The sequence below is a fragment of the Dermochelys coriacea genome, chromosome 9, assembly GCF_009764565.3.
Source record: "Dermochelys coriacea isolate rDerCor1 chromosome 9, rDerCor1.pri.v4, whole genome shotgun sequence".
NCBI classification, from domain to species: Eukaryota; Metazoa; Chordata; order Testudines; family Dermochelyidae; genus Dermochelys; species Dermochelys coriacea.
The window spans coordinates 81,313,902-81,326,146 of record NC_050076.1 but is presented as its reverse complement, the minus strand read 5'-3'; the positions used below and the strand labels follow the sequence as shown (position 1 = coordinate 81,326,146).

The 12,245-nt window shown below is 41.3% G+C and overlaps 1 protein-coding gene across 6 annotated transcripts in view; it reads right to left on the bottom strand.

Moving 5' to 3' along the window:
- LOC119861307 (rho GTPase-activating protein 20-like) overlaps positions 1–12,245 on the bottom strand; it is a 61,162-nt gene that overhangs the window by 12,119 nt on the left and 36,798 nt on the right. For all 6 annotated transcript variants that reach the window (XM_038416310.2, XM_038416313.2, XM_043492224.1 and 3 more), the window contains 4 exons: positions 7,693–7,777; positions 6,899–6,976; positions 5,641–5,707; positions 179–367 (listed from right to left, as the gene is read on the bottom strand). In XM_038416310.2, coding sequence (XP_038272238.1) covers positions 179–367; positions 5,641–5,707; positions 6,899–6,976; positions 7,693–7,777 — 419 coding nt within the window. The remainder of the gene's footprint in view (positions 1–178; positions 368–5,640; positions 5,708–6,898; positions 6,977–7,692; positions 7,778–12,245) is intronic.

Below are 12,245 nucleotides of genomic sequence, written 5' to 3'. Positions count from 1 at the left end.
AGCAGGAACAGGCTCTGATTTATGAAGGGACAAAATCAACCCTCCTTTCACTGCAGATATATTCAAGCAGAGAGTGTCTATCTAAAATAAAAACACAATGCAACAGAAAGTGAGCAATTGTCACAGGGAGAGCTCCCAAGTTCTTTGAAGGGACACACGATATCATCTGGGCTCTCACCTCCCCTCAGCTGTCTTGGAGCTTGGGGCCTGGGTTTCAGGATGAACTGACACTGCCTGTCCTTGGGAAACTGATCCAGGAGGGAAGCCTCTGTCCCATCAGCTAGGAGTGTGTTGTTGTTGGTTCCCTGGTGCTGGTCAACAGAGTCTCGGAGGCAGCTCAATATGATGCTGAAAGGATGCTCATGACCTGTTGAAACAAGAGCCACAGAAAGATCAGGTGAGGATGCAGAACTCATGAATTTCACGCTGTGAAAGCAATTAGGGGACCCGGTTTGGTTTGTAATGGTCAGACATCCACATCTCACAACTTCCACAGCAGTGAGTTGGTGGCAATCCCATCAGAGAGCCCAAGGACTGAATGGGCCATGGAGACAGAGCTCTCCTATTACTCCCTGATATGCTTTCCTCTAGGTCAGAGGTGAGGTGCACTGCTCAGTGGCAAAGATTTGGGGAAGCCTGCTTTGCTGTGCCAATGCTGCATATGCTCTGGGCTAAAGAGAAAACTTTGACTGAAGAGGGTTTCAGCCTAGAACCTTGCACGAGCACCAGTGTTCTCTCTAATTTTTCCCAAGTATGTGGAGAATGAATTTTGTTATGTGCACCAATATGGAGGTGATGTGTGACACATCATCTCTTATTGGTGCACATAACAAAATTCATGTCGTGGGGGTGGGGCCAAGGGGTTCGGAGTGTCGGAGAGGGCTCAGGGCTGGAGCAGAGGGTTGAGGTACAGGGAGGTGAGGGCTCTGGCTGGGGGTGCAGGCTCTGGGGTGGGGCCAGGGATGAGGGGTTTGGGGTGCTGGCTGCCCTGGGGCTACAGCAGGGAGAGAGGAGTTCCCCAAGCACTTTCTTCCTGCAGCAGCACCTGTGTTGGGGTGGAGAGGTGCCTCTCCCCTGGGAGCTCTGGGGCGGGGCTGGGTTGGGTTGGGGCTGCGGGAGGGGCACCTCTCCCCGCTGCGGCAGGTCCAGAGCTGGAGGAGAGGCATCTCTCCTCACCGCAGCCCTGAGTGCCTGCGCGCAGCTTAATAGGCTGCTACGTGGCCATGCAGCATAGAGGGAACTTAGATGAGCACTACATTCACTAGGGGAAAAGAAATCCAAGGAAAAGGGAGAAGGATAAAAGTGAAGGTTCAGTTGCGTTTTCAGATGTGACGTTGCGTTGAAGAACACAGACGGGAGTGTAAAGATCAATGCAGCAACTCTTAGATTTAAAATGATATTTTGGAAGCGTATGTTGAATGGCCTCACTAGGCATTCATGCCTCAGCCTTCCCAAATCTGAATGCAGAGGAACGCATCTTTATTAAGATTTGAATTACAGTAGTGTTTAGAGGCCCCAACTAGGATTGGGCCCCATTGTGCTAGGCACTGTACAAAATGCATAGTGAGAAATAATCCCTGCTGTGAAGAGTTTACAGTCTAAATGTAACCCACATACCTCCTGGGTGTGGTGTTCTGTCCCATCAAGTGGCATGAGACCACTTAGAGAGAGATAAATGAGTCTACTCTATAGCCTTAGCTAGAGCCATATGGCCTGAGGCTCATGCATTTAGCTCCAGAGGCCCCATGTTTGATCCTGCCTGCTGATGACCGGGGTCTGTTGGTGTTACATGAAAAGACAGGACAGACAAGGGTGAGAGGGAAAACAGAGAGGCAAAGTGACTTGTCTAAGGTCACACAGCTGGCCAGTTGCAGAGCAAGGAATAGACCCTGTCAGGGTTCCTTCCCCACTCTGAACTCTGGGGTACAGATGTGGGGACCCGCATGAAAGACCCTCTAAGTTTATTTTTACCAGCTTAGGTTAAAAACTTTCCCAAGGCACAAATCCTTTCCTTGTCCTTGGACAGTACTGCCACCACCACCAAGTGATTTAGACAAAAATTCAGGAAAAGGGTCACTTGGAGTCCCTTGTTCCCCAAAATATTCCCCCAAGCCCTTTCACCCCCTTTCCTGGGGAGGCTTGAGAATAATGTGAGTACTGACCAGGTCCTTTGTCCCTAGGACACTGAAAATCAAACAGGTTCTTAAAGGAAGAACTTTATTTAAAGAAAAAGTAAAAGAATCACACCTGCAAAATCAGGATGGAAGGTAACTTTACAGGGTAATAAAAAGATTTAAACACAGAGGATTCCCCTTTAGGCTCAGCTTCAAAGTTACAAAAAACAGGAATAAAACTCTCTCTCATCATAGGGAAAAATCACAAGCTAAAACAAAAGATAATCTAACACATTTCCTTGCCTTTACTTACAATTTCTGTAATGGTAAATGTATGATTTCAGGTATGTTTTCAGGATATGTTTTACCTGCTTGGTCTCTCTCTCCATCCAGAGAGGAAACAACAAAGAGAGCACAAACAAAGCCTCTCCCCCCTGCAAGATTTGAAAGTATCTTTTTTCCTTATTGGTCCTTTTGGTCAGGTGCCAACCAGGTTATTTGAACTTCTTAACCCCTTACAGATAAAGTGATTCTGTACCTCTGGCCAGGAGGGATTTTATGTTACTGTATACATAAAGGTTGTTATCCTTCCCTTTATATTTATGACAGACCCCCTTCTCTCCTGACTCCTAGTCCACTATCTACTAACCACGCACCCCTCTCTGAGGCACACATTCTGAGCTCGTTTATTTGTAGTGGAAGTGGAAAGTTTACTTTAATAACTTCCTGGGTTTGGTAACCCATTATAATACTGGCTATTGGAGATATGAAAAAGGTTCCTGAAGGATGGAGGCTGAGCTCTCGTTGCGTGTGTGAGCACTGAAGGGTGCGGAGAATTGTTTCCTTAATAGCTTCACATTATCAGATGTGAATACAATCTCATTTGGAAAGACAATATAATTTTATTTACTTTAAACAGACACCAAAGGACATGCATAAAGCTTGATCCATCTACCTTAAGGCACACATCTGTGTTTTTATGGAGGTGTCACTATTTACATGCCCCCCACCACTCTATAAATATGTCAGGACTGTTTTTAAAATCAATCAATCAATCAAAAGCCATCAACCCAATCTTTATTTGCCATCCTAGATAACACTCCATTTGCACACCTCTATGTAACAAACCAGTATGTGTGTCCCTCTACTCACAAGCTACCCTACAACAACAATCCAGTGTGTGAATTCCTGTGCTCATGAGGTATTCTACAATTAACCAAGTGGTGTACATATCCTATACTAATGTTCACTACCCTGTGCTCACACGCTACCCTACAATAAAAATCCAGCAGGTGCTTCCCTTCACTAATGACCATAACAAATAAGCATGCTCAGCCAGCACATGGCGAGAAACACCAACAATCACAAACCAACATGTGCTGCTAAGTGCTCATAAACAACCCTACAATAACAATCTTATGATGACAACAAGCTCTTCAGAGCAAGCCTACAATAACAAACCAGTGTGCTCAAACCCGATGGGAGAATCAATCCAGAAAGGAAACCACATCTCAATTTCAACAACAGTGGGAAAGTAACCACTTTTTAAAATGACCAAATACACATTAGAGAGACAAAGTGGGGGAGGTAATACATTTTACTGGACCAGCTTTTGTTGGTGAGAGAGACAAGCTTTCAAGCTACACAAAGCTCTTCTTCAGGTCTGGGAAATGAAGAAGAGCTCGATGTAGCTTGAAAGTTCATCTCTCTCACCAACAGAAGTTGGTCCAATAAACAATATTATCTCACCTACCTTGTCTCTAATATCCTGGGACCAATACATCTACAACTACACTGCATAAGAAATATGTTTTGACAGTCATCACTGGATGCTGTATCCAAGTACGAAACTTGCCCATTGGGGTATGACTCAAGCCATTACATCTTATGGTTGAACCTCAAAAGATTTAGTTAGGTAGCTAATCATCAGTTCAGCCCTCAGGGTATTGGTCAAAATAGTGGGAGTGATGCTTGGACCTTAAAAAGTTCTGTTCAGATATGCAACCCGCAGTTTAGATGCTTCAGAGCACCTTTGATCTGGATATTGTATAACAGAGTGATTCTTTGTTCCCTGCCCATTGCTAGATCACATATAGAATTCTAATTGTGTTTACTACAGTAGCACAAGGGAAGCCTGTCTCTTTCAAAAGGATCAGTACTTCATAGCCTGCTCATGTTAAAAATACCAGGAGGACACTGTATCTTCTGGTATTTTGGGGATTCTGGCCTCTGACAGGAATTGCAAAGATTTGAAAATATATTAAAATAAAACTTAAAACAAATACCTAAAGTTTTTTGAATTCAGAAAAAGTTCATGTTGGGTTTGATTCTTATTTTATCCAAATGGCCCTTCCCTAAATATGATTCTATCACAGCATCATACTTAATAATAGAATTTGTTATGAATTGCTATGGGAAAGATTGGAGAGACTTGTTTCATACACTTTGCCAAAGTAAATACTCTGTCTAATTTTAATTGTACATTTAATCATACTTCACTGTCTTGTTTTTGCCAATCATGCAAATATGAAAAACATATATATTTTTTTTTTGCAAACTTCAGCTTTGGTACTTTCTAAGATTAATGCCTGGAATTAATAAGACAAAACACTGTGTTTTATTTTGTTTGGTAGTTGTGTGCTTCTGAAATCATCTCATGAAAAGCCCTGTTAGTGCCCTGGCTCTGAAACCCCAATATGCACATTTATTTTCCTTCCAACCTCCCAAAGTTTTTATAATCTAAACAGAAATTGTAAAAAAAAAGGAACTTTTCAAATAAACAATTTGCAAAGCACATTTCTCCAAATGCCCTGTGTCTCCTTGTGAGATCGGTTTCAGATTAGAGTGGGTATTCAGACTAAAGCAACACAAAAAGCCTTGTGAAATGAATCATCTACTTAATGGGCTATGACCTCTTGCCTGAAAAACAGTTTCTTTAAATCTGAGCTGGACTGCTTTGAAAAATAAATACTAAACAAAAAAGATTAATACTTTGGGCTTTTGATAGCAGGCTTAAACGTCACCATCAAATACGTTTTAAAACATGTCTTCCTTCACTTACCTACCTGCCAAGACCTGCTTCCCCTGCAAGATTGGAAGCCATTGCTACCATCTAACGCAACATGCTGCATGGTCCTTGCTATGCTTTAGGTGTTAGGGTGTGATTTGCTCCCCAAGAAGTCAATAATAGCTGAAGGCACTCAAGACCTAGTGGGAGATGCTCAGCCCTGATTGATAGAGTCCAATCTGGCAAGTCCTTTGTGTGTGTGGAACAACTGACTGAAGGTGATAGATGCCAAGAGCTCACACCCAGGGGTGCACAGCATTTCTTAACAATGGATTGTGAGTGCAACACCAGATCTTTAAAGAGCCAGCATGCAAGTTGAGATGGATTTTGCAAAGAGACAGAGAGGCTTCCCTTATTCAGTGACCAACATTATTATTATTATAATTATTATCATCACTGACCTGCTACATCAGCACCTACATGCTTGCATACCTAAAGGAAAAATGGAAGAGCTCTTACCAATAAGGGGATAAGCAGAGTCATCCTTTCCTGATATCACCCAGAGGTGGTAGTCACTTGGTCTACCCTGTGGATTGAGCAAAAGAAGGGAAACATATAAAAGGGGGCCAAGAACTGAAAAGAGGGACTGGAGAAGCTGGACACAGCACACAAAACTACTGGAAGAGGTAACAGTGGAACAGGTCATGCGTAAGGAAATGAATAGCTGTAAACATCTGGGAAAACAGCCTGGTTAGGAGCGACAAGTTCTCAAAATCTGTTTGTCTGACATGCAGAGGAAGATGAAAGGTTCAGGAGAGGGAGAGAGAAAGGTAATCAGAAGGATGAAAACAAACTAGGGTTTCCCCAACATCCACACAGAAGACTCAGATTCAGGAAGTCTCTTGACATATTGATCAGACATCATCACTCAATTCCAAGACCCCTCAGGAATGGTGGCATTTACTGGCTACAAAGGGATGAGTGCAACACTCAGTACAAGCTTCAGTTCAGAAGGTTTCTGTGTTTTGCCTTGACAGACATGTAAGGTTACAAATATTGCTATTCAAATTTACACAGGCACAAGTATTTCCTATCTTCCATCAGCTTGCATAATATTTTATGTTCACTCATTATGCAAGTTGAAGAAAGAGATGGAATATTCATTTCTCCCTTTGATTGCAAGCTCTCTGAGGCAAGGAACATGACTAGCTATGGGTATGTAAATTTGCATGTTAATTTATGACACCATAGAAATTAATTAATAATTATTAAGAAATTAATAATTAATAAGAAATGAGGCTTCACCTAATTGTATAGTCAACGTGTTGCACTGCTATCCTTGGCATTAATTTATTGGGATGTTGTTTGGCCTCTCTTCAATATTGTGATGGACCATTACTGTTAGCAAAGGCTCAGCTGATACTAGCAATGATTTGTTCAGTAATTGCAGAGCTCTATTCATAACTGTTTGGAGATTCTGAGCCAAGATCAGCCCTGGTAGAAGTGGATGTAAGTCTCTGGAAATCAATGGAGTTGCATTTACTTACACAAAACCTGAATTTGGTCCATTATGTGGATGTGTGTTTTTATAAATCTTTATATCTGGACAAACATATTCTCTGTAATCTGGAGAATACTAGTGTTCTAATGGCTAACTAGAGCCAGTCATTGTCAATTTTTATCAAACTCCGCCATATCTGTACCTGTACCGTACTGTAAAACAGATGTTGCCACCTTCCCAACAGAATATCTGGCAGGATGTGCTGTGGCTACTTACAGGAAGTCCAAGCTGATTAGCTATCTTCTTGATCACATTGTCTGCCGTTTCTGTGTTGGACACATTTACTGTAGTGGTCTAGGCAAAGAAGACAAAGATGTGCTTAGAAAGTTAATGGGCTGGAAATGGTGAGGGTTGAGGTTTGGTAACATTGTCACATGGCTTGAAAATCAAGGCAAGATGCTACTGTCTTGTCACCTGTTTAGGCAGGGTAGTGTCTGACATTGCCAAACATGAAGCAACGATAACATCATGAAGGTTAGGGTTTTACCACTAATTTATTAGCTTGATAATACACTGGTATTTTTACTGGCCGTGGGAGATTTGGACCAACCTGGGAATACAGTAGGATCATTCCTAAACACAATGATATTACAATGGAACAACAATGCTCACCACCTTATTTCTATCACTTTTCTAACACGGCACAAAAGTAACACAATGGAAATGCAAACCACAGAATCTCAGTGGGACTCAAACATCATGCTGCTAGAGATGAAACCCAGACTGGTACCTCCACTGTTAGCAGAGGAGTGAAACACAGTTCAGAACTCTAGCAATGCAATGGGATTTTGTAGTCCTTTTCTGAGGGAAGGACCATCAGAAGGTGAGGATGAACCAGTGAGCCAGGCATGAAGCCCACAACTTTAGACTGTCCTCTTTCATCACCCTCTCAAGTAGGGCCTAGCTACTTTAGCAAGGTTGCTGGATACATCATCAGCATAATAGCCCCATACCCACTCCAGATCTCCATGCAGTATTGGTCTGATGAGTGGGGTCTCAGTTTTACTCACAGAAGTACAGCTGTCAGCATCCAGGAGGAGGATTTGGACTGTTAGGTTTTTGGGATATTCATTCTGTTTCATCTCATTGATTTGCCTGAAAATCAGGGGGTGTAAAAAACAGAAACAAACAATCACATTATAACAGAGTTTGAGAAAATAACTACAGCAAATGCATTTTAACACCCCATGAGGCAACTATCAAAAAGTGACCTCTTCGAGTTGAGGGTGTTGGTTAGTCCCACAACAGGAGACCCTGATGGATGCTAACCGCATAGAGAATGGATTGGATATGACAAAAATCAGAATGTATTATGGAATTATTTGGAGAATAGAGGTGACCTAAGAGTGTCAGCTGCCTCTAGGACAGTTGGGGAGATTGTCTGGACTATCTGGGCCAAACTGCTCTCAACAGAAGGAGCATAAGTGACCATGCTACTGGAGAGGAGATCCCAGCCTTCTTCTTGGAAAGTCAGTGTCTATGAGCAAGAAATTGAGAGGAAACAAGGCCTGTTGTTTGCCTGTTGAGACAAATTGGTTTAGAAGATTTGTTCAATCCTAAAAGACCCATTATATTCACCCATCCACCTGCCCATCTGTGTTCTATATAATCATGGATTCATAGAAGTGATGGGCTGAAAGGGATCTCGAGAAGTCAACAAGTCCAGTCCCCTGTGCTGAGGTAGAACCAAGTAAACCTAGACCACCCTTGACCTGTGTTTGTCCAACCTTTTCTTAAAAAACCTCCAGTGATAGGGATTCCACAGCTTCCCTTGGAAGCCTATTTAAGAGTTTAAAGCACCCTTATAGTTGAAAGTTTTCCCTAATATCTAACCTGAAGCTTCCTTGCTGCAAATTAAGCCCACTACTTCTTGTTCTACCTTCAGCAGACAAGGAAAACAATTGATTTCTGTCTTCTTGATAACAACCATTAATGTATTTGAAGAGTGTTATCAGGTCCCTTACATAGTCTTTTTTTTTCAAAACTAAACATGACCACTTTCCTCATAGGTCAGGTTTTCTAAACCCTTTATCATTTTTGTTGCCCTCCTCTGGACTCACTCCAATTTGTCCACAGCTTTCCTAAAGTGTGGTGCCCAGAATTGGACATAGTACCTCAGCTGAGGCCTCAGCATTGCCAACTAGAGTGGGACAATTATCTTGTGTCTTACATACAACATTACTGTAATATACCGCAGAATGATAGCCTTTTTCACAGCTGCATCACATAATTGACTCATATTCAGTGTGATCCACTATCCACCCCAGATCCTTTTCAGCAGTACTATCACCTAGCCAGTTATTTCCCATTTTGAAGTTTTTAATTTGATTTTTCCTTCTTAAGTGAAGTACTTTTCACTTGTCTTTCCTGAATATCATTTTATTGATTTCAGACCAATTCTCTAATTTGTCAAGCTTGTTTTTAATGCTAAACCTGCCCTCCAAAGTGTTTGCAACTGCTCCCAGCTTGGTGTCATCTTCAAATTTTATAAGCACACTCTCTACTCCATTACCCAGGTCATTAATGAAAATATTGACTAATACCAGGACTGATCCCTGTGGTACCCCACTTGATACACCCTCGCAGTTTGATAACTACTCTTTGAGTCTGGTCTTTCAACCAGTTGTGCACCCACCTTATAGTAATTTCATCTAGACCATATTTCCCTAGTTGGCTTATAAGAATGTCATGTGAAACTGTGTCAAAGCCTTAGTAAAAATCAAGATATATCATGTTTATTGCTTTTCCACTATCTGCTAGATCAGTCACCCTATCAAAAAAGGAAATTAGGTTGGTTTGGCATGTTTTGTTCTTGACAAATCCTTGCTGGCTAGTCCTTATAACCCCATTGTCCCTTAGGTGCTTACAAATTAATTGTTTGATTTGTTCCAATATCTTCTAGTATCAAAGTTGTTTTCTAGGTGACATGTTGGAGGGATATAAAGGGGGACACCAGTTAAAGGGGGGTACGTGACCTCCCATGTGACCTGCACGTTAAGGATAGCTATAGTATTCTGTTGCATCTGTCCTACTAATGACTGGTGATAATTTTTAAGTCTGCAGAAGCTGGAGAATGAGTTCAGGATGATACAAGCAGAGTGAGAAGGATTCTTATACATTTGCAGTACTCTGGAAACATAGTTCTTTCAAAAAGAAAAGGAGTATTTGTGGCACCTTAGAGACTAACAAATTTATTTGAGCATAAGCTTTCATGAGCTACAGTTCACTTCATCGGATGCATTCAGTGGAAAATACAGTGGGGAGATTTATATACACAGAGAACATGAAACACTGGGTTTTACCATACACATTCAGAGTACTGAAAATGACTCCAAGATTTCTTTCTTGATGGGTAACAGCTAATTTAGGCACCATCATTTTGTATGTATTGTTGGGATTATATTTTGCCATGTGCATTACTTTGCATTTAACATTAATTTCATCTGCCATTTTGTTGCCAAGTCACCCCAGTTTTATGTGATCCCTTTGTAACTCTTTGCAGTCTGTTTTGGACTTAACTATCTTGAGTAATTTTGTATCATCTGCAAAATTTGCCACCTCACTGTTTACCCTGTTTTGCAGATCATTTATGAATATGTTGAACAGGACTGGTCCCAGTACAGACCCCTATGGACACCTCTATTTACTTCTCTTCATTCTAAAAATGGATCATTTATTCCTACCCTTTGTTTCCTTGTCTTTTAAATGGAGTGCCTGGGAATGCTTTCAGGATCATCTAATGATCCTTAATTAAACTTAATGACAAGCCTTTTGTTATCTTAATTACTCTTCCTCTGTTTATAAACAAACTCCCTGCTCCAAGGGCAGAAGGTGTTAACAGCACAGAACTCATCACATTCCACACTCAAGCTCTGACTCCTGGGTGCTACTGGGCCCTTCCCCTCCCCGGCCAGGCAATTGGGGAGGGTCATGTGACCCTTTGCCCCTCCCCGCACCATGTCTGCCCTCTCCATTTGTCTGGGACCTCACCCATCTTCCATGGGTTCTTGAAAAAAATTGCTAATGGTTTCAAGGTTGCTTCAGCTAGTTCCTTAAGAACAGTAGGATGAATTTCATCCGGCCCTGCCAACTGGAATACATCTAACATATCTAAATATTCTTAACATGTTCTTTCCCTATTTTGGCTTGCCTTTCTTCCCCCTTGTTGATAATATTAATTATGTTGAGTATTTGGTCACTATTAAATTTTTTTAGTGAAGTCTGAAGCAAAATAGGCATGGAACAACTTGTCCTCTTGATGTCATCAGTTATTAGTTCTTCTTCCCTACTAAGTAGAGGATCTACCCTTTCCTTTGTCTTTCTCTTGCTCCTAATGTATTTAAATAACCCCTTCTTATTGTCTTTTATATAAAATGATGGGGTCTAAATTAGCTGTTACAACTCAAGAAAGAGATCTTGGAGTCATTGTGGATAGTTCTCTGAAAACATCCACTCAATGTGCTGAAGCAGTCAAAAAAAAGTGAACAGAATGCTGGGAATAATTATGAAAGGGATAGATAATAGGACAGAAAATGCATCTATATAAATCCATGGTACACCCACATCTTGAATACTGTGCACAAATGTGGTCGCCCCATCTCAAAAAAGATATGTTGGAGTTGGAAAAGGTTCAGAAAAAGGCAACAGAAATGATTAGGGGTATGGAATGGCTTCTGTATGAGGAGAGATTAATAAGACTGGGACTTTTCTGCTTGGAAAAGAGATGGCTGAGGGAAGATATGATTGAGGTCTATAAAATCATGACTGGTGTAGAGAAAGTAGATTAGGAAGTGTAGATAAGCCTTACTTCTCATAACACAAGAACGAGGTCACCAAATGAAATTAATAGGCAGCAGGTTTAAAACAAATAAAAGGAAGTATTTCTTCACACAATGCACAGTCAACCTGTGGAACTCCTTGCCAGAGGATGTTGTGAAGGCCAAGAACTAGATAAATTCATGGTAAATTCATGGAGGATAGGTCCATCAATGTCTATTAGCCAGGGTGGGTAGGAATGGTGTCCCTAGCCTCAGTTTGCCAGAAGCTGGGAACAAGTGAAAGGGGATGGAGCATTTGATGATTACCTGTTCTGTTCACTCCCTCTGGGGCACCTGACACTAGCCACTGTTGGAAGACAGGATACTGGGCAGATAGACCTTTGGTCTGACCCAGTAGGGCAATTCTTATGTCTTCTATGTCCCTTGCTAGATGTAATTCATTCTGTGCCTTAGCCTTTCTGATTTTGTCCCTATATGATTGTACTATTCTTTTGTATTCTCTTTAGCAATTTGTCCATGTTCCACTCTTTGTTGGATTTCTTTTCAATTTTCAGATCATTAAAGAGCTTCTGATGGAACCATATAGGCCTCTTATTATTCTTCCTTTTTTTACATTGGAGTAGTTGGCAGTTGTGTATTTAATATTGTCTCTTTGAGAAACTGCCACATCTCTTAAACTCTTAATACTTTAGATTTTCTTCCCATCGGACCTTATACCAGTTCTCTGAATGTGTTAAAGTCTCCTTTTTTGAAGTCCAGTTGTCTTTATCGTGATGCTCTCACTC